Here is a 26,926-nt window from a genome sequence, read left to right as displayed (position 1 = left end):
AATTTTCCATCATGACACTTGTTTTCTTTTGACTGATCTGTCCTCATGAAGCACGTGAAAAGTTTAGTTGCAGCACAACACTGAATATAGGGAAATCTTGTCTCTGCAGCACCATCACCAGCCTGGTACGAGAAGCCCCCAGATTCAGGAAATGTCTGTGTTACTTTTTAAACAACTCTTGTCATGTTGTGATCAGTGTTGAGAGGCTACAAAGGGAACCCCATCCACCTGCTGTCTGTTAGAGAAATGGTAGTATCTGTCATAAAGGAATCTTGAGAAAGGGGAGTAGTCCTGGGAGAGACAGGGCAGGGAAGAATATAAGACAGAAAATTCCCCTTGTGCTTTTATAGTCTCCAATCTAGTTTCTCTTATAATTACTCAGAAGCATTTCTCTTCACTGACAGGAACGTGGAGGGTATGTCTATACTGCAATAAAACACCTGCAGCTGGCGAGTGTCAGCTGACCTGGGAGCCTGGGTCAGCTCACCTGGGCCAGCCACAGGTGTTTTAATGCAATGTAGACATACCCTTAGTCAATATTTTCAAACAAGGCGCATATAACATGCCTCAGAAAAAGCCAAGCTATAGATATTTAACATCCCTTGTGAAAAGGTGGGAAATGAGCTATTTTCCTTTTGCCAGTGCAATAATACTTGCAGTACAGAACCAATGCAGAATCTGTACGTCTTTACAAGAACACCCAGGGCACAGTGAGGGCTCACAAGAGGACACTGTCCATGCACAGAAATAAGTCTTCAAGTTATGCTTAGGCATAATCATACAGCAGGCACACCAAGGTCTACAGGTTCACCCCTCTTCTGAGATCTGGGGTATGTCTACACTGCAATTAAATACCTGCAGCTGGCCTGCGCCAGCTGACTCAGGTTCATGGGGCTCGGGCTGCAGAGCTGTTTAATTGCAGTTTAGACGTCTGGGCTTGGGATGGTCTCCGTGCTTGGGAGACCTGAGCCCGAACATCTACACTGCAGTTAAACTGTCGTGTAGTCAGAGCCCTGTGAGTCCGAGTCAGCTGGCACAGGCTAGCTGCGGGTGTCTAACTGCAGTGTAGCCATATCCCTGGGCACCAAGAGTGACTTATGTTTGACTGTCATATTTAATCCTTTCATATTACAGCAATTGACTCAACTATCTTACAAGTGTGGAACACGTTCCTATGGAGCATCCTTGGATTCTATATAAATCTGTAGGGTATATGTGCCTCTAGAACACTGATATGATGTAAAACTCTGCAGCGAGCTAGTTAATTTCTAATGTTCTATGTGGTTTAGTTTCTACTGATTCTTTTATTTAGGGCGCTAATGTGATGGGTATAGTTAGCTGTTCTTACTCTTTCCTGTGTAGGCACCAGTGTAATGGGGCAGTAATTTCCCGTTGTGGACAGCCCGAGGTCAGCTGGTGGGGCTGGAGAAATGCAGATGACGAACACCTTGTCCAGTCAGTGGCCAAAGCATGTGCCTCAGACGCTAGGTCCAAAAGCAGCAAATTAATGAATGGAAACTGTTCCAGAGACTTCTCCAATGGAGGGGACCTCTCTGATGTGGAATTTGGTGAGTTCATCAGCCCATCCATTTCTGAAATGGCTAGAGCTTTGTATGTGAGTGTGATCTCCTGTGTATAGTATAAGATATGTGGGAGTGACTGTGTGTTTACAGAGTGTGTAGGATTCCTCTGTGCACAGTGCATGCACATTGTGGTTCCTGTATGACTTTGTTGCAGATAGTGTCAAAGCATTTGTTTAATTACTCTTTGGTTGTCCTTTTTCTTTCCATAGATTCCTCAATTTCTAATGCTTCAGGAGCAGAAAGTTTGGCCATCCAGCCTCAGAAGCTTTTGATTTTGGATGCACGTTCTTATGCAGCTGCTGTGGCTAACAGAGCCAAAGGTGGAGGCTGTGAGTGCCCAGGTAAGTAGTGTTTGCTCTCATATCAGTTTATATATCAGCTTGACAAAGCTCTGGCTGGGATGATTTAGTTGGGGATTGATCCTGCTTTGAGCAGAGTGTTGGACTAGATGACCTTCTGAGGTCCCTTCCAACCCTGATATTCTATGATTCTATGATTATATGAAGGTAGTCAAAAGGACAGATACACATTTAAAGGGACATGGGGCTCGTCTACAGCAAGGGGTTTTGCACCACGAAGTGTAGTTACAACAGTGTTGCAAGTCTTTAGAGTCACATAGCTGCAAGCCAAAACTTTTTACACTGGTGTAATGCATTGCATGAAAGTTTGTATCAATATAGCTATCAGTGAGCATGAAAACTCAGTGTAGTCAGCCTGTACTTACTTGAAAGGGACAGAGTTAGTTGCCAGTTGATGCTGTGCTTCAAAGCGTAAGACTAAATCAGTAACAATATACAATTAACACTGAACTATGTACAGTATGTTGAATAGTCTTTCTTCACTGAATCATATATTTAAACTTACATGCAATATAAAAACACACTAAAGATTAATGTATAGATTAACTATAAAAATACAAGAGAAAACCCAAAACAAAACTCAATAAACCATAGTGGGTAATAGTGTTGCAGGATTGTTATACGTGGGGAAACTTTTTTGCAGAGACACAGCACTCTTAGTATTTCTGGAACAGCTCCCATATACAAATGTAATTAAAATACTTATTTATCCTGCATTTGTGAAGTTTACCAAAGATTATTACATTCTATGTGTCACGGAGTGTGGGGGGACACAAGACCTTGCACCCCCGGCTTCCTGCGATTCACCATGACTCTCAGCCAGCCAGTAAAGCAGAAGGTTTATTTAGACGACAGGAACACAGTCCAAGACAGGTCTTGCAGGCACAGACAACAGGACCCCCCTCAGTTAGGTCCATCTTGGGGTCCCAAGGCACCCCAGCCCCCTTGGGAGGTCAGAGCCCCGTCTGCCTCCCAGCCATATCACCAGCCAGCTCCCGAAACTCTCCCTTCAGCGACCCCTCCCACAGCCTTTGTTCAGTTTCCCGGGCAAAGGTGTCACCAGGCCTCTAACCCCTTCCTGGGTTCTCATGTTACATGCTCAGGTATTCTCCGTCGGTCAGTCTCCCATCCCCCATTGCAGACTATCCTAGCCACACTCCCCTGTCAGCATTCAAAGACCACAGTAAGAACAGTCCCAGTTCGTCACACCATGTTCTTTGTCACCATTTGTGAATTGTGGGTAGTATGAGCAGGAAGCTTTTTGATGACCATTAGCAGATGGGAATACATCCTGGTTAAATTCCATCATTGGAGAATATGGGAGAATACCAGACAGGAAAATTACAGGTAGGAAAGGCAAAGCTATTTCAGTAATATCTAAGGTGGCCCTCTGAGATCTTTGATCAGAATAGCTGCACTTTGGGACATAGCTGCTGGTGGTGAGAGAGGGAGCTTAAATGTCCATATAGCTTCCAAAAAGTATAAAGGAACTCATGATTAATGGAATGAAATGTCTAAATGGAAAGCACAATGCAGTACAGCAACTTATCTTGAGTTTCAAGATGAGGATGCTTGAACAGTTTGTAGGGAATTTCCAGACAGCTATGTTAGCTTCATTAAATTTGATACCCACATCTTGGTCACATTTTTAATAAAATACAGTCAATCCAACAGTACACTCTGGAGATGAAGTCAGAATACAACCATTAAGTGTAACAGCCTTTGTAAGGAGCAGTTTGTTGGCCTTTCACAGACCATATGCTTCATCTTCAAATATTGATGACTTTTAAAAAATAATTTGGATATTGTCTTCATGGCTCAGAAAGGGCCACATTATCCCTGGCTTTAGCATGGTGATTAGAGGTGGTAGAGGAAAGGTGCCTTCTTCCCCACTCTACGCAAGGGCTAGGGATTGTGCACTCCATGCAGTCATAGGATGCAATCCTTCCTAAAGAGGTCCCTGAAGAAGAGGGGCCCTCCGCACTGCCTTTGGAGCTAGCAAGGCATTGCAGGGGGCAGGGGGGGCACATTACAGGAAATGGTTCATCCTGTGCACTCTCCTGCACATCAGGGCATTTGGTGGGGAGCGGAAGATGGTGCCTCCTGGAGCTCCACATGGGGCAGTAGTGCTCCACACCATTCCCAATGTAGATCACTGGCTAAATGGCACAATCTGGTTCTAAAGTTTAGCCTGAAAGATCTGGGATATGCGTACAATACTATTTACGTTCGGATCAGCAATTAACCCTGTTGAATTTTGTGGATCTCTCTCCTCAGTTTGTAGCAAAGTCAAAGAGTATAAAGTCAAAGAGTTGCACGCAATATTTACTGGCTTGCAAATTGCACCAAATCATCCAGGCTGTGTGGGCTAAAGGATAGATCTCCAGGAGCTCTGGGATCCCATTTATGTGGTCTACAGATGCAAGCACAAAGTTGGAGGCATCTGTTAAAGTCCTCTGTGTGTGTGTAAGATGTGCCTGTGGTCCAGGAAGAAGACCATACTAGTAGGCCACACCTGACAGAACTGCAGCCTGATATTATTTAAAGTCCATTCCCTCAGGACATATAGTGTATTTCATATGAGGCAGTTTATTTAATCTGCTAATCAACTGGTCAGATGCATAGTACAGAAGTAAGATAAACTTAGGGATGGTCATCTAAAGGGCATGATCCTGAAACATGCTGAGCCTGAGCACTTCCTATGAGTATCTGCACTGATTCTGCCAACCCATCTAGGGTGAGTAGTTTGAGTATAGACTACAGGTTTGTCCAGAGGAAAGCTTCTTAGGACTTGCACAAATAGTCCCTTCCATTCTCTGTCTACTGCAGCCTTGAGTATTTCTCATCTGAGTGACACTTGTCACTTCCACAGAGTAGATGGGGTGAAGTAAGTAACCTCTTTGGTCTTCCCAAGAGGTAAGGGGAAGTAAATCATCTTTAATTTTAAGGTTTAAGGACAATCATGAATTGACAGTCATTTTCAGATTGCTCAGTCTTTTTAGAGCATTGTATAACTTCTAGCAGTGTAATACCACTACCCCTATGGGGAGCTGTCTGTGCACTGCTTCTTGTGGTATGAAATGGAACAGTAAAAAAACAAATAAATTAAAAAACCTCAACAACCTTTTGCCAATAGACGTCTCCCTGGCCCTGGCCCTCTGCTTAATAGACATTGCCAGACATACACCAAATTGTGTGCTAGTTCTGTTATGGTGTAAGTCAGTTTGGAAACCAGTTCTGCAGAGGTGAAAAGATAATGCATTAACGTGTTGTTTCACCTAACAGCAGACAGCAAGGAAGATTCATAAGTCTGCACAGTGACTTAGATCTCCATCATAATTTCAGTAGAGAAACAAGCACATGTATTTTCTTTATATTGTCACAATAGTTACCAGTACTTCCAGTTTTTCCACCATTTGTTGTAAAGTCTGGAATACCAGCTGAAGTTCAAGCACAAATTTTTGTCTACAGGAGATGGTGCTAAACGGCACTATTTCATCAATCCACAACTGCAGCAGTTTGTTTTTATAGAAAAGCTGCTTTTTTAACTTAATATTCATGTTGTTTTTAATTCCTCCTCTTGGTTTTTATAATTTTCTACAGAGTATTATCCAAATTGTGAAGTGGTGTTCATGGGGATGGCAAACATCCATTCTATCCGGAAGAGCTTTCAGTCGCTGCGCTTGCTCTGCACACAGATGCCAGACCCAGGAAAGTAAGTGGGCATTTGAGGTTTTTTTCTTTCTTAAATTATATATTTGTGTCTAACTCTCATTCTTCCCCTGATATTTTCTAGACTGAATTAAGCAGGTGTTTATTCTTCCACAGCCTTCTCTTTGTAAACATGCTACAGTTATATTTTTCACTTCATATAGCTTGAGCAAAAGGAAGTTACTGACTCATTAATTCTAAAATGGAGATAGCAAATGAGACTGGGATCAAAATTGGATCCTTTGCTTTAATATTAGTGTGTATTACTGTCAGGTGGGCTTGGTTAGTCTCATCTGTGCATCCTGCAATATTTCAGCTTTCCCCTGATTTTCTAAAACTGCTATTGTAACATGCTATCTAACCCCAGAAGTGTGTAGCAGCCTGACTTTCCTTTGAAAGGCACTAGTGTTGCTCCATGAACTTATCACATGCCTAATATCCTCACCCTGGAGACCCAGCCCATCATTTCCATGGTATAACTGACCTCCAGTGACAATAACTGAGGGGTCTTCTGACCGTGAATCTTCCCCAGAACACTGCAGCATTTCAACCCTCTTTCCTCTAATAGTTTCTCCTGGTTCTTCATTTGCTGCCATGAGCCTTTCACATTCACTGTCTGTATTCACTGTCTGTAGACTGTCTGTATTTCCTGCAAACTTGTGAGAGCATTAACAAGATAATTTAAGTGAAAAATAGATTCAAGGAAAGCACTCATTGTTTAGTACTATAATAGGAGTTTAATTATGATCACTCTGATTTTTTTTAATTCAAAGATCTCAGCTGGGAAACATTAAAGAGAGCATAAACTATCCTCCCTTGGTTTTTCTTTAGTTGGTTATCAGCACTGGAAAGTACCAAGTGGCTGCAGCACTTGTCTGTGCTTCTGAAATCTGCACTATTGGTAGTGCATGCAGTAGACAGAGACCAGCGACCAGTCTTGGTGCACTGCTCGGATGGCTGGGACCGAACCCCACAGATAGTGGCGCTGTCCAAACTGCTGCTAGATCCATATTACAGGACCATAGAGGTTTGTAAACCATCCATTGATGCATGGGAGGACGGCTGAGTTTGGGTTTCTTTGCAGATTAATAGGGAAGGCTATGAATGATTGAACTCAGGTTTCCTCATCTGAAAATGTACTAATGTTATCACCAGTCTTGCTGCATCTGATGGATGCTATTGAGTGATATGGTGGGTTAATTGTGAAGGGAATTAAATAGAAGAAAAGCAGGTTGAAAGAAAACATGATTAATTCTGAAAAGAAATCAGGTATATTAAGCATGAATACTTCCCATGAGACGTCTCAGACTGTGTCCTGGAGAATTGTTGCATTCGGACTGACAAAAAATCTGGAGACCTTCAACTACACTTTCTTTCCCTCAGGGTTTCCAGGTGCTAGTGGAGATGGAATGGCTGGATTTTGGCCACAAGTTTGCAGATCGCTGTGGCCATGGTGAGAATTCGGATGACCTAAATGAGCGCTGCCCAGTATTTTTACAGTGGTTGGACTGCGTCCATCAGCTCCAGAGGCAGTTCCCTTGCTCTTTCGAGTTTAACGAAGCATTCCTTGTGAGTTGTGGCTTGAGAGATTACTGTTTTATTAAATACTTCTAAACCAGTAGACAGAGCTAACACACTGAATAGCCCTGAGGGGTTTCCGATTTTCCCATCTACCTTATGTCACAGTGCAGCCTGATAAACAGATGTGACAACAGTTGAGCCTTGTCTGGCAGACAAAACCACTTGTCTTCATGGAATCTGTGATCAGTTCTCTCTGAAAGCAGGGATGGGGCCTTCTAGGACTTCCTTTAAACTTTAAATAAAGAAAGAAATCATGTCCTGGATTCAAATGTCCACAGAATAGGGACAGCACAGGTAATGGCAATGCAAACTTCCCCAGCACTTCTCCGCTACGCTATTTCATCCTGACTTGGAGAGGATGTCTCTAAGAGCAAGAAGGAGTTTCCATTCTCTTTCTCTGCTAAAACTGCCTAGAAAGTGTGGCTTTTCTGGTATTGACAACTGTCCTCTGAGAAGTTTGGCTAAGGCTACTGAAGTCACATCTCAAGGGCACCAAGCCAGTCACACCTTTATTGTCAGTCACTAACTACATGGATGGATTTGAACTGGCAACCTAGAGGAGAAAGTTTCTATAATGCTTCACCAATCCCCTGAGTAATTCCATCTTCTGGTCTTTTTAGAGCTGAAGGCCCTAATCTAGCAAAGCAGTTAAGCATGTGTTTAACTTTTAACACAAGTAGTTCTATTGAAGTCAATTGGACTATTGACATGCTTAAAGATAAGTACATTCTTAAGGGCTTTGCTGGATTGAGGCTATAGTGTGGAGTGAGCTACAATCTAGATTGGATGAGCTTCCTGTGTCTCCATTTGTGCCACAAGACAGAAGATGGTGTGGACTGCACTCTCAGCAAGTTTGCAGATGACACTAAACTGGGAGGAATGGTAGATACGCTGGAGGGTAGGGATAGGATACAGAGGGACCTAGACAAATTAGAGGATTGGGCCAAAAGAAATCTGATGAGGGACCTAGACAAATTAGAGGATTGGGCCAAAAGAAATCTGATGAGGTTCAACAAGGACAAATGCAGAGTCCTGCACTTAGGATGCAAGAATCCCATGCACTGCTACAGATGAGGGACCGAATGGCTAGGTGGCAGTTCTGCAGAAAAGGACCTAGGGTTCACAGTGGACGAGAAGCTGGATATGAGTCAACAGTGTGCCCTTGTGGCCAAGAAGGCTAACAGTATTTTGGGCTGTATAAGTAGGGGCATTGCCAGCAAATTGAGGGACGTGATCGTTCCCCTCTATTCAGCATTGGTGAGGCCTCATCTGGAGTACTGTGTCCAGTTTTGGGCCCCACGCTACAAGAAGGATGTGGAAAAATTGGAAAGAGGGGGCTGGAGCACATGACTTATGAGGAAAGGCTGAGGGAACTGGGATTGTTTAGTCTGCAGAAGAGAAGAATGAGGTGGGATTTGATAGCTGCTTTCAACTACCTGAAAGGGGGTTCCAAAGAGGATGGATCCAGACTGTTCTCAGTGGTACCAGATGACAGAACAAGAAGCAATGGTCTCAAGTTGCAGTGGGGGAGGTTCAGGTTGGATATTACGGAAAAAATTTTCACTAGGAGGGTGGTGAAGCACTCGGTTACCTAGGGAGGTGGTGGAATCTCCTTCCTTGGATGTTTTTAAGGTCAGGCTTGACAAAGGCCTGGCTGGGATGATTTAGTTGGGGTTGGTCTTGCTTTGAGCAGGGGTTGGACTAGATGATCTCCTGAGGTCCCTTCCAACCCTGATATTCTATGATTCTTTGATAACCTATTATTGCCAGCTCTGTGCTTTTTTACTTTATTGATGTTATGTGACAACTGTGTCAAAAATTCCCTTCTCTACCATATCCTCCAGGGCCCTGGTTTCAGTATGTAAGTTTTAGACACAGCATGTAAATAAACATGCAACCTTTATGTTCTATTTCCTCCTAACATTTTATATAATTCAAATATGATGGTGCATAATGGAGAGGAGCCCATTGTGCTGGTATGTTCTTGTCATTAGCTTTCTAAGAAGGCATACAAAAAATGCTAAATAGATTTATATGGCATCCTCCACAAAAGCCTTACATATACAGCCTCACATGAATGGTAGATTAATTGCTTCTTAAGCATGAAAGTTATATCTTTCACATACACCATATATGCTGCCATATGACTCTATCTGTATTGGTCTGTACAGGTCAAATTGGTGCAGCACACCTACTCTTGCCTCTTTGGTACATTCCTGTGCAACAATGCGAAGGAGAGAGGAGAAAAACATACTCAGGAAAGGACATGTTCTGTCTGGTCTCTGCTGCGGGCAGCAAACAAAGCCTTCAAAAACCTGCTTTACTCCTCCCAATCAGAAACTGTATGTATCATTCATTCCCCACCACCTGTGGGAGAGTCCCTTTAGGGATTCTTCATTACAACTGTGGGAGTGGGGGAAAGTGACTGTCCCGAAAATATCCACCTCAAGGAAGCATCCCAGTTATTCCTGTGGGTGATGATTTGACTTTGCCTGTTGCATGAATGTACTGCCTAAAGATAACTGTGAAACTCCTTGCCAGAGGATGTTGTGAAAGCCAAGATTATAACAGGGTTCAAAAAAGAACTAGATAAGTTCATGGAAGATAGGTCCATCAATGGCTATTAGCCAGGATGGACAGGGATGGTGTCCCTAGCCTGTTTGCCAGAAGCTGGGAATGGGCAACGGGATAGATCACTTGATGATTACCTGTTCTGTTCATTCCCTGTGGTGCACCTGGCATTGGCCACTGTCAGAAGACAGGATACTGGGCTAGATGGACCTTTGGTCTGACCCAGTATGGCCGTTTTTATGTATATTCTTATGGATATGCCTCAACTTACCCAGTGGATAGTTACCATTTGAGTGCCATAGCAAGGTTTTATGTTTGAATAGCCTTAGCTAACCTCTGCTATGCCATGCACTCCCACACCACCAGAGCCATCTTTCTGAAGCATTTACATTACATTGTCTTCAGCAGACCACTGGGACATACCAAATGCAGCCATAGAGAGTATCTCTATGTCAGATATATGCTGTATTCCTTGTAATAAAATATTTTGTGTGCTTGACAAGATATGGTTACCAACAAGAGATCTCTGTCAAGTTACGCTGGGGGGATAAGAGTTGTGTCATAAGATATCTTAAACTCCCAGATAATTTTGTCAAAAAACTGGCATAACAAAAAATGTTATGGAAGTCTTTGAACATATCTAATTTCATCACTTTCACTTTTTCAGTTAGTTCTCCCATAGTAATAAACTCTCACGAGGGACTTGGGGGAGAGAGGCACAGTCATCTTTATGTATATTTGATAGAATAATATGTTAGGCATTCAGATATTGTGGTGATGGGCATGCTATAAGAACCTGTAGAGAACTGTTAAAATGTCACTGTGTTTATGGAAGTAAGGATTTTTCTAAGTTATTTAAACCCTTCCCCTCCCAAAATCCCCATATCTGAAGGAAAGGATAACAACTTGATAGCTACGAGTAAATTATTAAAAATGCCATTGTTGCTACTTAGACCCCAAATCCAGTAGAACCTCTGGACTGCAAACCTGAGCTGTAAAATTAAAGTAGCAAAATTCCTGGAGAGAGACGGATTAATGTTCCTAAACATGAACATGCCACATTTTCTCTTTCTAGGTGCTGTATCCAGTGTGTCATGTGCGTAATTTAATGCTCTGGAGTGCTGTTTACCTACCATGTTCTTCCCCCTCCACCCCTGCTGATGACACCTGTGCCCCTTACCCAGTTCCAGGCTCCAGCCCTGAAGATCAGTCTCTGGGCAGGTGAGCCTAGAGCCCAGAAATCCCATCCTGTAAAGTAAGATCAACAGAGAATGTTGTGGGATTTAGGGAGAGGAGCACTTGGTGTGGGAGGAAGGTGTGGGACTGTTTAAATGACTAACAAAACCCCTGTATGGTCATTTCAATTTTGAAAGTATTCAGCTTCCTGGATTATTGTGTAACAAACACATTAGAGCAGAAAATAGGTTTGAAATAAATTAACAGATAAAACACAGTTCAGTATACGGAGTATCCCCAAATAACATCCCAGGTTCTGTCCCCAATTGCAGAATTTATTCTGCTTTGGTGTACTGCCTCTGTATTGTGGAGGCCAGAAAATATGGGATATAGCACCTTCAGGGCTGCCTTGCATTCGTTGTGCACACTGCTTTTTTTCTGTATTACATTCATGTAACTACTGCTTCCCTTCTCTTTAGAGAAGCCTTTTCCAGTCAGATGATTCTGGGTGCATGCTAGTTAGGAAGTGGAGCTTTGGTGTAGAGGGATGATTCTGGGAACGTCTGAAGATTAGTTGAAGAAATTTTCTTGATGGAGAGAGAAGGCCAGATGGGACGGTGCTGGAGCAACTTTGAACCATAAATGATCAGACTGTACTGTTAGATAAAACCGTAGTGCATTGCAGAACTCCACAGTAGTGAGTGACTGGTTGTGATTTCAAAATGGGGGAGCTCATTAATAATAACCTGTGTAATTAAATATTTTAAAAAGTAACTTTTGATTCTGATTTTGTACCTCTGTAGGCTACCAAAGACAAGATCGTTTGACAATCTGACAACGGCCTGCGACAGCAACGTGCCTACAACTAACCGACGTAGTAGTGATCCCAGCCTAAATGAAAAGTGGCAAGAGCACCGTAGGTCCCTGGAGCTGAGCAGCCTTGGCAACCCAGGGGATGATCCATTTGATGGGGACAGCCTGAGCAAACAAGGCAGGGCTCTTGTTGGAGCAGAGCTTTCAGTTGCAGCTGGCGTGGCAGAGGGACAGATGGAGAACATTTTGCAGGAGGCCACCAAAGAGGATGTTGGTCTGGAGGAGCTCTTGAGGGGTACCCTGGAGACAACAGGCAAAGAGGATGAGGAGGAGGTTATCCTGGGTAAGGAGAACAGAACTGAAAATCTTGATGGGTATGTTGATGGCCTCTATGAAAAGACTGAGATGGATACAGATACTTTAATAAACAATCCAGTGTCCAATCCACATCCAGTTTCACAAGGTTCTTCTGAGCTTAAAAGACAACAGGAGGAGCCTATGGATCTCAGTAACAGTATCCAGAAGTTACTTCCGGTGAAAGGACTACAAACTGTCCCCTTGGAGAGTACTGTAAATAGTGACATTCAGAAGAATGTGGAGGAAGGTGTTAGTAGACTTAATATAGAAGCAGAGAGCCCTCCATTGCCCATCACAATCCAACATGAGGCAAAAACATCCAACATGGAAAGTTCTACCGAAACTTTAACAGAGAATGGAGCAAAGCAAGAGCTGATTCAGAAAGGCGCTCGCCACGGACCTCGTCTGATGGACAACAGTGCTGAAGAACTTTCTCAAACAACTGAAAACAGACCTGAGGGGGAAAACATGATAGAGCTACACAGACTGGGAACAAAAGTAAACAGGACTTCTAACAGCAGCAACACACACAGCTCAATGCCTTCCCCTTGTGCCTTGCCTTTAACTGAATGTAAAGATGAGATTGTGTGTAATGGGGAGCTGGAGACTGAGAACAAGGTGACAGAGAAACCTGCAGGATTTAATATTACCCAGAAATACCCTGCAGCAAATGGACACTGTGTGAATGGAGAGGATGATAGGATCAAAACCTCTCTGAGCTGGCAGGTCTCTACAGCTAGTTGTAGTTCTGCCCAGTTTCACTTGAGGAACTTGCACCATAAGTGGGTGCATGGCCATTCTGGGAGGCAACAGACAGTTAGCAGCCCAGACCAACCCACCAGGAGCCACTTGGATGATGATGGGATGCCAATCTACACTGATGTTATCCAGCAGCGCCTGCGTCAGATTGAAACTGGGCATCAGCAGGAAGTGGAGATATTGAAGAAGCAAGTGCAGGAGTTGAGGAGCCGGTTGGAGAGCCAGTACCTGAATAGTTCACTACGTTTCAATGGCGATTATGGGGATGAAGTGGTAAGTGTAATAGTAATTCAGCCACTGCTGACAATAGTGGATTGGTTAATCACATTTCTGGAGCCCACAGGAGTAAGTCAGCTGTTTGGTAAGAAATATTGTTGTTTGGTTAGACAGTGAATTTTGGTTATGGTAATATTTTTTTTAAAAGTCTCAGTCATGCCATGAGTGCAGGGGACTGGACTAGATGACCTCTCGAGGTCCCTTCCAGTCCTGTGAGTCTATGCTGAAAAGAGCATGCTGTTCTCACTTTCAGGTGCAATCTCTTTATTGTGAAAGTGCAACTTACAAATGTAGATTTTTTTTTCACATAACTGCACTCAAAAACAAAACAATGTAAAACTTTAGAGCCTACAAATCCACTCAGTCCTACTTGTTCAGCCAACCACTAAGACAAACAAGTTTGTTTACATTTACGGGAGATAATGCTGCCCACTTGTTATTAACAATGTCACCTGAAAGTGAGAACAGGCATTCGCATGGCATTATTGTAGCCAGTGTTGCAAGGTATTTATGTGCCAGATATGCTAACTATTCATAGGCCCTTTCATGCTTTGACTTGTAGATTGCACTATCTTTTTTTAATCTTTTTTACAGTGCAAATATTTGTAATAAAAAATAATAATATAAAGTGAGCTTTGTATTCTGTTATAATTGAAATTAATGTATTTAAAAATGTAGAAAAACATCCACAAATATTTATAATACATTTAAATTGGTATTCTATTGTTTAACAGTGCGATTAAAACTGTGATTAATCGCGACTATTTTTTAAATCTCGCGATTATTTTTTTTAATTGTTTGACCGTCCTAATTTACACACACCTTTGGTGTGCTGTGGAATGAGGCTAATCACGGTGTCTTTACACAGTTTTTGCTGTGCCCATAAAATGGTTGAGAGAACTTTTTAAACATTTACATATAATTTATTGGGCCAGATCTATAGGACTGGCTGGAATGATTTAGTTGGGGTTGGTCCTGCTTCGAGCAGGGGGGTGGACTAGATGACCTCCTGAGATCTCTTCCAACCCTGATAGTCTATGATTTTATGACTGGCCCTTTGGTCCTTGGCATAATCAATGAAATTCAATGTTGATAAATGCAAAGTAATATATGGAGATATACCTATCTCATAGAACTGGAAGGGACCTCGAAAGGTCATCGAGTCCAGCCCCCTGCCTTCACTAGCAGGACCAAAGTACTGATTTTTGCCCCAGATCCCTAAGTGGCCCCCTCAAGGATTGAACTCACAACCCTGGGTTTAACAGGCCAATGCGCAAACCACTGAGAGGCGGGTGCAAAGGTGGTTGTTCTGGGAGCTGGGAACCACTGAGGCACAGGGATGTGGGCCATGTCCCCTTCCCTCAAAGATGTGGCCTACACTAGGCTCAGTAGTGGTGGCGACTTAGAGTTGCTATGCTGCCTCTGCCACCCAGGGATTTCCCTTACAAAAGGGGAGTCTTCAAGTGCCAGTAAAGCCAGCTTTTATAGCTTTGCCACATTAAAGCTTCTTAAAGCAGCTAGAGTAGGACCTGAATCTTGAGCATAGTTTGAGTGTAGTATGTTTGCTACAGCTAGACTACATCACGTATGTAGTTGTTGCAACATTATGGATACTATAAAAAGATTACAAATTGTGTAGTATCCACAAGTTTGTAATTGTAAATATATAATCTGTAGGTAAAGCAAATACATTGGGCACATGTGGGTGTGGTGAATTTTTAAATTCCCTTCAATCCTCCTCCCCTTACCTATTTTTGCCTATTCCTCCCGTTTGAATTAAACTGCAGTAACAAGACTTCAAAAAAGAAGCCAATGCCCCTACTTCACTCTGCTTCTTGGTGGTAGCGTAGCTTCAAAAAACAAACAGCAGGAGCCACTGGAACTTTGAAGCCCCTCTACCACCAAGCAACTGTGTTTGTGGCGTCTTTTTTCAGAGGCCTGTCAGTTAGTTTAGAGAAGGGAAGAGCAAAGAGTTAGAGAGAGGGAGGTGGAAAGCAGCAGAGAAGGAATGGGGGAGGGGATGGAAAGGATGAGGATGGTAGGGGAGGCATAAGGGAATACTCAGATTGTAAACTCCTTGGAGCAGGGACCATGTCTTCCTATGTGTTTGAACAGCACATAGTACATTGGGATACTGATCCTGAATGAGGTCTCTGAACACTACCACAATACAAATTACAATAATAATGAAAACTTCACTCTCTATACACACATGTAGTGTGTCAAGTATCAGAGGGGTAGCCGTGTTAGTCTGTATCCACAAAAACAATGAGGCATCTGGTGGCACCTTTAAAGACAGATTTATTTGGGCATAAGCTTTCGTGGGTAAAAAACCCCACTTCTAGGTGCCACCGGACGCCTCATTTTACATGTAGTGTGTATATTTTGTACAGCTACAGAATTATAAAAGATTTACATTTACAATATTTACAGGTTTTACTCCTGGGGGGAATTCTGTGCAAAAAATTAAAAATTCTGTGCACAATATTTTAAAACGCTGCATAATTTATTTGTCAAAATAACATTATATAATCACACCAGTTTCAATTATTTTGAATATCTGTCAGCAACTATGTCTATAACAATACAGACAACAACAAAAATTCCCCCAGGACTAGAGAGTTAAAGAAAACCCTACGACAACCCAGTTCCTGCTTCTCTGCCCCCTCCAGCCAGGGACCCAAACACCTGCACCCCCCTCTCCCTCCCTCCCCCCAAAGCCCAGCCACAGGGTGCCTCCACAGCCCAGACATCTACATCCCCTACCCCCCAGAGCCCAGCCATGGGTCATCCCCCAGCCCAGACATCTACACCCCCTGTTCCGAGCCCAGACACCTGCACCCCTACCCCCCAGAGCCCAGCTGCAGGGCACCCCCAGCCCAGACACCTGCACCCCCTACCCCTCCAAAGCCAGCTGCGGTGCGTTCCCCAGCCCAGACATATGCACCCCCTGCCCTCAGTGCCCAGCTGAGGGGTGCCCCACATCCTATACACTCACACCCCCAGAGCCCAGGGATCCAGAGAAAGAAACACCCTGATGCTGGGTCCTGGGCTTGTACGGAGTTCCCTGTAGTGCACACCATGTCTTTCTTTCAGGGTGTGTCGGGGACTGCAGCTGCCAGGAACCCTCCAGCTCCCCCTTCCCCTGGCAGTGTCTTCTATTTGCAAGCTGGGGAGCTGAGCTCTGCTGGGTCTAGTGGCCCCTAGTGGTGGCCAGCAGCTCTGCAGAACCATTTCTATGAGGGGAAAAAGGAAATTCTGTGCAGAACATTAATTCTGCACAAATTCTGCATTGCACAGTGGCGCAGAATTCCCCCAGGAGTAATGTTTATAAGCATTCTTTGGAAGTGGCAAAAGGGTATAGTTGACAGAGGGGCTGGATAGTCCTAGGCGCATTCATTGGGAAAGACTTGCATGAACTTCTTGGGCCACTGAGGTTGCAGCTAATATAATAATTGCTAAATGCTGATTTTGTGACTGCAAGGTCTGCTGAGCATCATTCAAAATGGTCTTCTCTCATTAGCTGGAGCTTGGGTTCCTGACAGAAATGTGACCCAATTCAAAGTATTCTTATTGAGATAAGGGCCTTCACAATGTGTAATGTATGGGCAGATTGAAATGGATTTTCAAAAGCACTTAGGTGCCTATCTACATCTTTAGGCACCTACATACTTTTACAAACCTGGGTCCTAGTCTCTATCTTTTATTTCTGCCTGGTCTTGATAGGTATATTCTCTAAGCTAGCATCAGAGGTACCAGCTCTCCAGCACTGAAAGGTGGAGAACAAAAGTTCTTGAATCTCTCATGTCTGGAAGAGCTGTCATGTGTGTCCTTTGACCAAAGTCAGTTGAAATAAAGTTCAACCTGGCAAGGACGCATCAGTCCAAAGACTTACTTGTGGAAGTGGGCTCTAATCCTTACCTCTACATGTTTGATTTTAACTTGCATCTTCCCAAAGGAACTATCAGAAACAGCAAGGCATACATATTATAAATATTGTTTTTTAAAATGAAAGAACTTTGGAAAGGAGATAGGGCTGAGAAATTGGAGTGACAGGGTACAGCTGTGAAATTTGTGAGGTGCCCACTGTTAATCATTTGCTATGTGTCCGGAAACTTGCACATACACTGCAACAGGTAGATTTTAACCCCATGTCCAGCATTAAAGGGTTAACAGTTTCATTCTGTCCTGTTGCAGAACACCATTACACAAGCAAACTGCCTCACTTGTTGCACATTTAGTCCCATCCCAGATAGAACTCTTGTCTGTACTGGCACAACCTAAATTATAGGTATGTAAGTATATCTGACCTGAGCCCCTCCAGTCCAAGCATAATCTATCTTTTCCTAGCAGGAGGTGCACAGATTCCCCCTTCCCAACTGTTTACTTCTGGTTCGTGTGGAAGTGGGAGTATGTGCAGGTTCTGTTCAGCTGTGTTTGTTTGCCAACAGACTTCAATACCCGACTCGGAAAGCAATCTGGATCAGAACTGCTTGTCTCGCTGCAGCACAGAGATTTTCTCTGAAGCCAGCTGGGAGCAGGTGGATAAACAGGACACAGAGGTACAGACTAAATCTCTGTCTGTGATATTCCTCCCTCTTTCCTTCTGTTAGGACATGATCTCCATAACATGGTTATACTACAGCCCCATGGTCACACCAGTTCTTGTAAACTATCCCCCTTGCCCTCACTTATCTCTAACACTTCAAATATCTGTGCCGAGGAGCCCTCTGCAGTCAGGTGTCTATGAACAATTTTTGAGAAACCATGGAAAGACAATAGCTGAAGGAAACCTGGACTAACACGTTCCCTGTAAACATGTTTGGCTTGGGTACCTTTTGAAGTATAGAAAGAAATCAGTGAGCTATAAATTAGGACTTCTTCTCTGTGTGGCTGGAGGGAATTTGGTGGATCACTTTCCGAGGAGAAGATTTCTGTCTTCTCTTTCTTTCAGTATTGCCAGGATTGAATCTGTCCAATTTAAGTAGCAGGGGGCACGTGTCCGTGTCTGTGCTCTTCATGGGCTTTATACGCTCAGGCCAGACTGATTTTTCAAGGGCTGTCTCCTTGACAAATTTGTCTTTGTGTTCTGTGTTTCACAGGTGACACGATGGCTTCCAGACCACCTCGCTGCACACTGCTATGGCTGTGACAGTACATTCTGGCTTGCCAGCAGGAAGCACCACTGCAGGTAACCTGTTCATAGAGAGTTGAAGGTGAAAGGGGAAGCAGCTGAACAGCGAGGCTGTCCTGAGTTGAACTGACCATTCTGTTTCTCGTAATTTAGGAAAGACTAGGAAGGATGTCTGGATAAGAGAAATTCTAGAGTAGGAGGACCATATGCACTGCTGAAGCAAGGAATCCAGCCTTCTTTGGGAAAACAAGGCTGTTTTTGCTCTTGGGTCCCAATTTATTTGCAATGTCTATTTCAAAAGCCAAACCTGCTATCAGCTCCATACCCGTTCAAACAGAGTCAGCCTTCCTTTTCCCTTAAATTGTGATTCAGAGACAGTCTGCTCTTTGCAGGCATATTTTTTTAAGTAAATGTAAATGTTATAAAATATTGTCTAAACCTTTTCCCATTCAGTACAACCAACATAGGAATCACATCTTTTTCAGTCACTGGCAGGGAATCTGCTACTTTCTGTCTCTTTTTCCTCTGCTCTGACACTCTTACCCCCCCCCCCCCAATTGCTTGTGTAAAGGTTTCTGAAATGGACGCCTGCCTGAAGTACAAGCTCATTGGATTAGCCTGAGCCAAACCTATTGCTGATAGGGGGCCATGCTAGATAGCACCAGGTGGCACTGGCCTATTGATTAAGTAGCATCCTGGCTTGGGACAGAGAATCCCAGTGAGGAGGGTTGGCAAACTGTGGGCCATGATGGGAAAACCCTCCGTTCACCACATTCCATAAATACAAGGTTTCAGTGAAACTACATCCCAGATTTCTTCCAAAAGTGGTTTCCCAATTCCACCTCAACCAACCCATCCATTTACCTACTTTTTCCCCAAACCACACAGCTCTCATGAGGAATGGCAACTCCATTCCCTCGATGTAGATAGGACCCTGGCCTTTTACCTACAAAGGATGAAGCCATTTCAAAAGTTGCCCAGGCTATTTGTTTCCGTAGTGAAGAGAATTAAGGGACAGGCCATCTCCACTCAGAGAATCTCCAAGTAGGTCTCAGGATGTATTATACGCTGCTACCAATTGTTGGGATGATCCCCACCTGAGGGATATGAGTCCATTCCATGAGACTGCAAGCATCAACCACAGCCGCACTCCACATCGTGCCCCTTGTACACATAGGTAAGGCAGCCACGTAGAATTCGGTACACACCTTTTCCTCTCACTATACTCCAGTATATGATTCCGCGATGGACGCCTCATTCAGCATTCGGTGCAGTGGTCCTCCATTCCACGGTTCCGTCATCTTCCTCGCTCCCGCCTCCTATATAGGTATTGCTTGTTAATCACCCTCAGTGGAATACAATAGGACTGTCACTCAAAGAAGAAGAGGAGGTTACTTACCTGTAACTGGAGATTCTTTGAGATGTGTGATCCCTATCTGTATTCCAATCCCACCCTCCTTCTCCTCTGTTGGGGATCTGGTATGTCTACGGTGGAGAAGGAACTGGAGACGCGGTCGGTCTGCCCTACCCTTTATCGCCTCAAGCGAAACTACAGGGTGGCACAAGGGTGCATGAGCAGACCAACGAGTAATACTACTTAGAAAAGCTCCAGCTCTGGGTGCATGGTGCATGCGCATAACCCTCAGTGGAATACAGTTAGGGACCACATACCTTGAAGAAACTCCAGTTACAGGTAAGTAACCCCCTCTTTATAAATCATATTTTCATGCTTCAGGGAATGAAGGTGTATCCCTATATTACTGAATCCCGTTGTTGGATATCGGAGCAGACAAGATGATCAGAGAAGATAGCACTTAAACAGATGGTGATCATCTGTTTTTGATGCTGTATTGCCCTTTGAAGCAGCAATGAGTTAAAGCATCTGCTGTGCTTTGTGTCCATTTTTATATTTTGTTCTTTTGAGAAGATAAACAAACCCAGTAAAGAATGACTAGAATAAGTTGAGCAGTTTTGATTTTCCCAAGATTCCTCATCTGTGTATATATATATATGACTTACAGCTTCAGATGAAAAGTATAAATGCTAGGTATTAAAATTACATACATCTGACATATTTGGTGAGAATTGAGCTCTGCTGTTTTCCTCTGTCCTTTCTCTAGTGGGTTTGCTTATTTTAGTTGTCCATTGCAAAGCGTTTCCCATTTAGCACTGACATCTTGCTTCCTCTGTCTCCCTGGAATCGCTTTGCCACTTAGCCTACAACTTTCCAGGCCTAGGCTCTAGAGGGCTCCTGTTCGGTGTGTACACTGGACATGCCTAAAGACCCTGGGAATTATAATCCCTTCAGGGATTCAGGTTTTATTGCAAATTGCCATTTAGTTCGTGCATTGCATGCCATTCTCAGAGTTTCCAACCTGGTTGGAACAGGCCATCCATATTGGTTGAGATGGCTTTCAAGGGACTAGCAAGAAATAAGTGACCTACAACAAGAAGATCAAATGTTTTCATATCTTAATGTTTCATTAATCCTGCTGCACAGGGTGGACCTGCTCACCCTGTCCCTGTGAGGGCGAAAATGAGGTTGAAAACCACATATTCTTTACTCTTGAGCAAGTTAAAGAAACTTCAGTGTCCTTTGTTGGCACCATTTGTGTCTTTTACTAGTTTCCCCTCTGAGCTCTTTCTCCCCTCCCTGCAGGGACATTGAACGTGTTGATCAAACCTGGTGAGCATTTGCAACAGCCTCTGTCTGTTGTCTATCTGCATTTCTTTGATAACTTCTCCAAACTAACTTTATTTCTCCCTGCCCTCATCTTTGTTCTTCACTTGTCCAGAAAACACCAGAAATGAATCCTGGGTGGATAGTACAGCCTGTCAGGTGTTTAGTTTCATATGACTGATCAAGCAGCTCTTTCCACAGAAAGGCATTTAGGACTCAGCTTTTTGTTATGTAATCCACATCACAGTTCAAACTAACCCCCACTTCAGTGAGTCATTTGTTTGAGAAACAAGAAACAAAATTCAGACTGGATATAAGGCATACATTTTTAACAGTGCGAGTAATTAACCCTTGGAACAACTTACCAAGGGTCGTGGTGGATTCTCCATTGACAATTTTCAAATCAAGATTGGATGTTTAAACCAAGATTGGAATTATTTTGGGGAAGTTCTACAAGGGGTTATTCAGAGGATCAGACTAGATGATCATGATCTGGCCTTGGAATCTGTGAATGCTTCACTTCTAATTGCAAGGAGCAACCTACAAATTTAATTCTTACCAGTTTATTTTGAACCCTTTTCCTTTATGTCTGAGTATTTTGTGAAGTGTGAATGATATAGGAGAGTGCTGGTGTGGCTGTGCCATTTTATCAGTAGTAAAAAATACCTTGGGGGAAGCAAGTAAGTAGAGCCTGGCGGAGAAAGGGTAAGGGTAGATGTTTATTACTTGGCGAGAGAAGGTGGGAGTGATAGCAGGATGTTGGGAAAGCAAAAGTCAGGTCGTCTCTCAGAGGAGGAATATGACATTTTCCATTGAGCTTCTGGTGTCTGTTAAAGAGGCAAGATGGATGAGATTGAATGAACCTCTAGCAGAGTACAAGGCCCTTCAGGAGTTAGGGGGAGAACCCTAAGAGAAAACAGATCAGGTGTGTGAGACAAGCTGCTGATCTAAACAGATTTTAAAAAATGTTTTGCTGCTTTTCTCCAGAAAACCATTTTGTTCTAGTCTGTCAACAGTAAGTTTCTGCTGGATAATTGTCCTTTCTGAAACAGAGCTCTAGAATATCTGAACTGCTTTCCTGCCGGGCTTCTCGGTATTGCATTGCATTAAACTGTTTTCACTCCTGCGGTTTTTTCTAATAGCAGTTTCTAATGGAGTCCATACGAAGACTTCAAAAACCACTGTACGAGTCTAGCCAAAGTGAGTTTCCTAGTGCTAAGGTTAGAGCTTTATAACCAGAAGCTGCTGTGCAGAGCTGGGGAAATTAGCCCATTGAGGTGAGAAATGGGATTTCCCTTTGCTGTCTGTCACTCCACCAGTTACTAGCATCAGGAAATCTTGTCTCCTGGCATTGAAAGATTAATCAAGGCTGCTAGACACATTCAGACTTTTCTGCCCATCAGTCTCTAGGCAGCAGGAAATCAAGATCTCCCCCCATAAGCCCCTACCGGCACAAAATCCTAGCACCAAAGAGTTAATGAGAAAAACATAAGCCAAGCAGATAAACTCTGGAAGCTTCTGTGTAAAATTTGAAAATTTCAGGTCCCTGAAGTACAGTGTTAACGTCTTAATAATGCCTGCCTAGTTTTGGAGGGCAGGGGTGTGAACTATAGTGCTCCTCAGCTTAGAATGATCAGAGCCAGGATTTGGGCGGGTGGGGGTGAAAAATTTAATCATTTTCAAGATTCCAAATTTATCCATGACTCCCCTGAGGTGCATGAGCCAGCATGCCTCCGCCGACTGACACCTGACAGGAATGTGTATAAGACTGCTTGTTCTGCTGCATTGTTATTGTCACTTTCTAAGCATGGAATACACAGCTGCTTATCCCATGGCTTTGCATGGTTCTGGTTGATTTTCACATTTTCTGTGTGCGGAAGTATGATGCCGCTATGGTTCCACTGAGCTACAACCATCGCAGCACAGACCTTTATTGGATCTTGGAGGTAGTGGGTAGACTACATTTGTTAAAGTTTTATCGTATTTTATCTGGCCCATATTTAAATCTTCCAAAGCATATACGTGTAAGAAACAAGAAAAAAGGCTTAGTTACCCCTTTGTACTCTCACTTCCCAAAAAGGAATACTGTAGTGTTATAGGATTATGGGGACATGGAGCCTTTAGGTCACTGTTTCAAATATGGACAAGATTGGTAGTAAACAGAAGCTTCACCATCCAACAGCTCTTTGGCCTACTTCCACTGAGTTGGGGGTCTCAGTCCAGTTCCTAGTGCACCCCACAATTGAACATGAGGGTAAAATTTTCAAAGTCACGTGACTTAGGCTATATCTACACTAGCACGTACTGCGGTGTAACTTATATCGCTCAGGGGTGTGAAAAAGCGCCCCCTTCTCCCCCCCCCCCCCCCCCCCCGCCCGAGCGATGTAAGTGACACCGACCTAAGCATCGGTGTAGACAGCACTGTTGGTGGGTTACATTAGGGAGCTTACAACGGTGCAAGCTGCATCAGTGCAGCTCCGCCACTGTAAACTCTCTAGTGCAACTGTAGCCTTAGACGCCTGTGAGTCCCACTGAAAATGGGACATAGCTGCCCAAGTCACTTGGGGTAAAATTTCAAAAGCACCTAAGTCTTAGGCCTTGGCTACACTCGCGGATTCACAGCGGATTCCGAGGGGAGTAGCTTGCAGCGCTGCAGGCGCTGATTACACTGGCGCTTTACAGCGCTGCACTCGCTGCGCTCAGAGGGGGTGTTTTTTCACACCCCTGAGCGCAGCAAGTGCAGCGCTGTGAATTGCCAGTGTAGCCAAGGCCTTAGTAGAGGCCAGTGATTGAATCACAAATGGGAGACTCAGTCTCTTATCTGCTTTAGAGGTGGTCCCATCAGTGGTGAAACACAGGGGTGTGGTTGGAAGGGGAAGCTTGCCCTGTCTCTGCCTCTGCTCTGTTGTCTAGAGAATAACTGCAGTCTCCAGGGCTATCAGTCTGACCCCTTTCACTAGCACTTAGTTCACCTGCAAAGGCATACTGTAATATTAAAACTTGTCTCGCTAAATCAAATTGCTTCTAATTGTTTTTTCTTCCATTTCTTTCCTCTCTTTCTGTTCTTGATCCAAGGAATTGTGGGAATGTGTTTTGCTCCAGTTGCTGTAACCAGAAGGTGCCAGTTCCCAGTCAACAGCTCTTTGAACCCAGCAGAGTCTGCAAATCTTGCTACAGCAGCTTGCATCCCAGTAGTTCCAGCCTTGACCTTGAACTGGATAAACCCATCGCTGCCTCTTCAAATTGAAGCTCCAGCCTAGAAGGAAGGGTGAAAAAGACCATGCTGACTCTTCTCCTAAACAGACATGCTTGGTGGACAGAGGCTGGTAGGACTGGAGAAGCCGTGCCGTGCACTTTGGAGTTTGGGCATGGATCACTGCTCAGAGGGACAGAACTCTAGGACGTACCACTGGATTGTGGAATTCTTCTTTTCCAGCTATTCCCCCCTTTCCTTTTTATCCTATTGGTGTGTGTGTGTGTATATATGTATGTATTTTTTTTAGTTTTTCTGGAAGACTGGGGAAGTGGGAAAGGGGCTGGGCCCAGGACCAGGTCTCCCTCATGCTTCTAGCTGCGCCACCATTGAACTGTGCTGCAGACAGACTTCTCAATTTTATGGAGGAAAGGAGAGGAGGGGAATCAGTCCAGAGACAGCGTGCGGAGTGTGAATACCTGTCATGTCAGTGCAAGTGCTTTCAGTCACTCCTATTACTTCCAAACAAGAAACTGCTGTTTGGGAAACTGTTGCTGCTAGAAAAAATGGGAATCTCTTTCCCAAGAGAGGACTCTCCCTCTGTTCTTAGAGTGGGTTTACTTAGCCTCACTGCGTGAAAGGGGGATCAATCACAGATTACCATACTCAGCGGCTCTGTATTTACATATGTAATCCACATCTTTTATTGCCATTAGCCAAGCCGGCTGTGGCTTTGAGTGGAAACACCTGGACACCTTTGGCTAAGGAAAGTATGTGCTTATTTAAGGGAAGTGAAAGGGAAGGGGATTGAATGGCTTCCTGTTCAGGACTGGTTTTACATTGGTGCTTCTATGTAAGGTTCTGTAAATGTAACTCATCATAAAGAAAACGGTGTCAGGGAAATTAGGAGACCTTTAAACTACTACCCTTGTCCCATTTTTTTAGAATAGTTTATCCAGAATGCAGAGCTGGTTCATTGATCGGGCACTCACTGTGGTGCATTCAAACATAGACTGAATGTCATACTGATGATCAGACTCACACTTTAATGAGAGATTTCAAAGCAACTATAGAATGGCTGTGATATCTTGCTGAGTAAAATTTCACTGGCCTGAGGCTACCAGTCAGTGAAAATAAGTACATTGATGCTTGTCATGTCTGTGGAACATTTCCTCCTTTTCATTCTGTGATCTGTATACTGTAGACTTGATAATCCTAAACAAGCATCTAAACAAAAACCAAAAAAAAAACTGGATTTCCCCCCCCCCCCCCCCAATTTGAAAGCAACTTTTAAAACCACCTCATTAAATTGTGAGTCTTTTGAATATCTATTGCTTAATGAGAACATTTGGTACTCTCACACACCCTTTTCCTTTTGATACAGTATGCTTAATGCAGTTTGGAGAAGGAAGAAAAGTACATTATAATGTATAATATATTGTCTAGGCTAAGCTGTGACAGCTTCTACTTCTGACATGCTCAAGTAGAACAAATTCCCTTGGAGTATGTAAAAGTTTCTGAGTACAGAGGTGCAAGAAATTATAATGGGTCTTGGGCTAGAGGGGTACTTGCCTTCAGTAGAACATCAAAATGACACCTCCTAGAGTGAACTTCATAAAGAGAGAAGCATCTCCGAATAGCTGGTAGAACCTTAGGGGAAAGACATGTCAAAGTATTTTATTTTTGATGTCTGAACTTTTCACACTGCTTGTGAAAGGTGCATACACTGCTGTATTGTAAGCTGAAGATTTACAAGATGAAAATGAATGTTCCAAGATGCTGGTTTAGCATAGGAGCCCATGTGCTTAGAGGGTAGGATGTCTGGTGACAATGCTCTTTGGGCTCCTCCCTGGTACATGTTTTGAAACACTTGGAAATCATCAGCAGGGGAAGAGCAAAGAAAAATCTAGGGTCTCCAATTCAAGTTTTATCGAAAATGAATTATTCCTGGGAAAATGCAGTAAAAATCCTGACTAGAACTGCTACAGTGGTTACAGTTCCAGGTACAGCTGAGAAGGTTGGAACAGAAACCAGCTCCTATCTCTCTGGCTTTTCCTTTGAGGATAGTGATTAGAAGCTTGACCTTAGTGGACATGGTGTAGTTCTACACACTAACATTGTGTGGTTTTGTGGTGCAGAGTCAGGAATAAGTCAGATTCTGCAGTTCCTAATGACAGGTGCCAAGAGGTTATGATACGGGTTTTTTGGGTATGTGATATATAGTGTGAATAAATGCTTGCAGCTCTTAGTCTTTTATGATCAATGAAGCACTTTTTTATTAATATTATTTTTCTTTGTATGTAAAGGGGGAACCGATATCTCTCCATAGCTGTATATATAACCCTTCTCTCCTAAGGAGGAGTAAAGTGCTCCTATATTTTTCATTTTTGTCAAAGCAAGAAGTAAATACTTTAGAAATGTTAAATATATAAATAAAGGTGAATAAAGTTTAGAGTTTTGCATGGGAGCATTTGCTAATACACTTCCTAATTTATTTTTCTTGCTGTCCTTCGTAGGTGAAATATTTGAGGTTCAACAGAAACACCAGGAAACCTTTCATAAAGGAGCTTGTCATAAGCCTCCTCTTGCTTTCTTTTCCACTGAGCTTCTTTGCAAGGAGCACACTGGTGCTCTTAAATTTAGAAGAAAAACATTAAACTTAGTTTTTCTGGTATGAAAACATATGGAGCATCAGGTACTGCTCCATAACAATCAATACATTTTTCCCTTGGG

General features: G+C 43.4%; 1 protein-coding gene across 8 annotated transcripts in view; it reads left to right on the top strand.

Moving 5' to 3' along the window:
* The window catches only part of MTMR3 (myotubularin related protein 3), a 216,075-nt gene extending 190,640 nt beyond the window's left edge, over positions 1-25,435 (top strand). For 2 of the 8 annotated variants that reach the window (XM_026660440.2, XM_026660437.2), the window contains 12 exons: positions 1,363-1,568; positions 1,793-1,924; positions 5,546-5,657; positions 6,485-6,680; positions 7,037-7,222; positions 9,406-9,576; positions 10,881-11,026; positions 11,785-13,183; positions 17,638-17,748; positions 18,289-18,377; positions 20,980-21,006; positions 24,076-25,435. In XM_026660440.2, the coding sequence (XP_026516225.1) occupies positions 1,363-1,568; positions 1,793-1,924; positions 5,546-5,657; positions 6,485-6,680; positions 7,037-7,222; positions 9,406-9,576; positions 10,881-11,026; positions 11,785-13,183; positions 17,638-17,748; positions 18,289-18,377; positions 20,980-21,006; positions 24,076-24,247 (2,947 nt within the window). In that variant the 3' untranslated portion in view covers positions 24,248-25,435. Of the gene's footprint in view, positions 1-1,362; positions 1,569-1,792; positions 1,925-5,545; positions 5,658-6,484; positions 6,681-7,036; positions 7,223-9,405; positions 9,577-10,880; positions 11,027-11,784; positions 13,184-17,637; positions 17,749-18,288; positions 18,378-20,979; positions 21,007-22,142; positions 23,362-24,075 lie in introns of those variants that run through there. The other 6 variants (XM_026660443.1, XM_029913661.1, XM_026660439.2 and 3 more) reach the window with 6 other exon arrangements.
* Positions 25,436-26,926: the final 1,491 nt, after the last annotated feature.

This window comes from Terrapene carolina, unplaced genomic scaffold (assembly GCF_002925995.2).
Source record: "Terrapene carolina triunguis isolate 2854851 unplaced genomic scaffold, T_m_triunguis-2.0 Scaffold782, whole genome shotgun sequence".
Taxonomy (NCBI): Eukaryota; Metazoa; Chordata; order Testudines; family Emydidae; genus Terrapene; species Terrapene triunguis.
The sequence above is the reverse complement of the archived record's forward strand: the minus strand, read 5'-3'. Positions and strand labels throughout refer to the sequence as shown.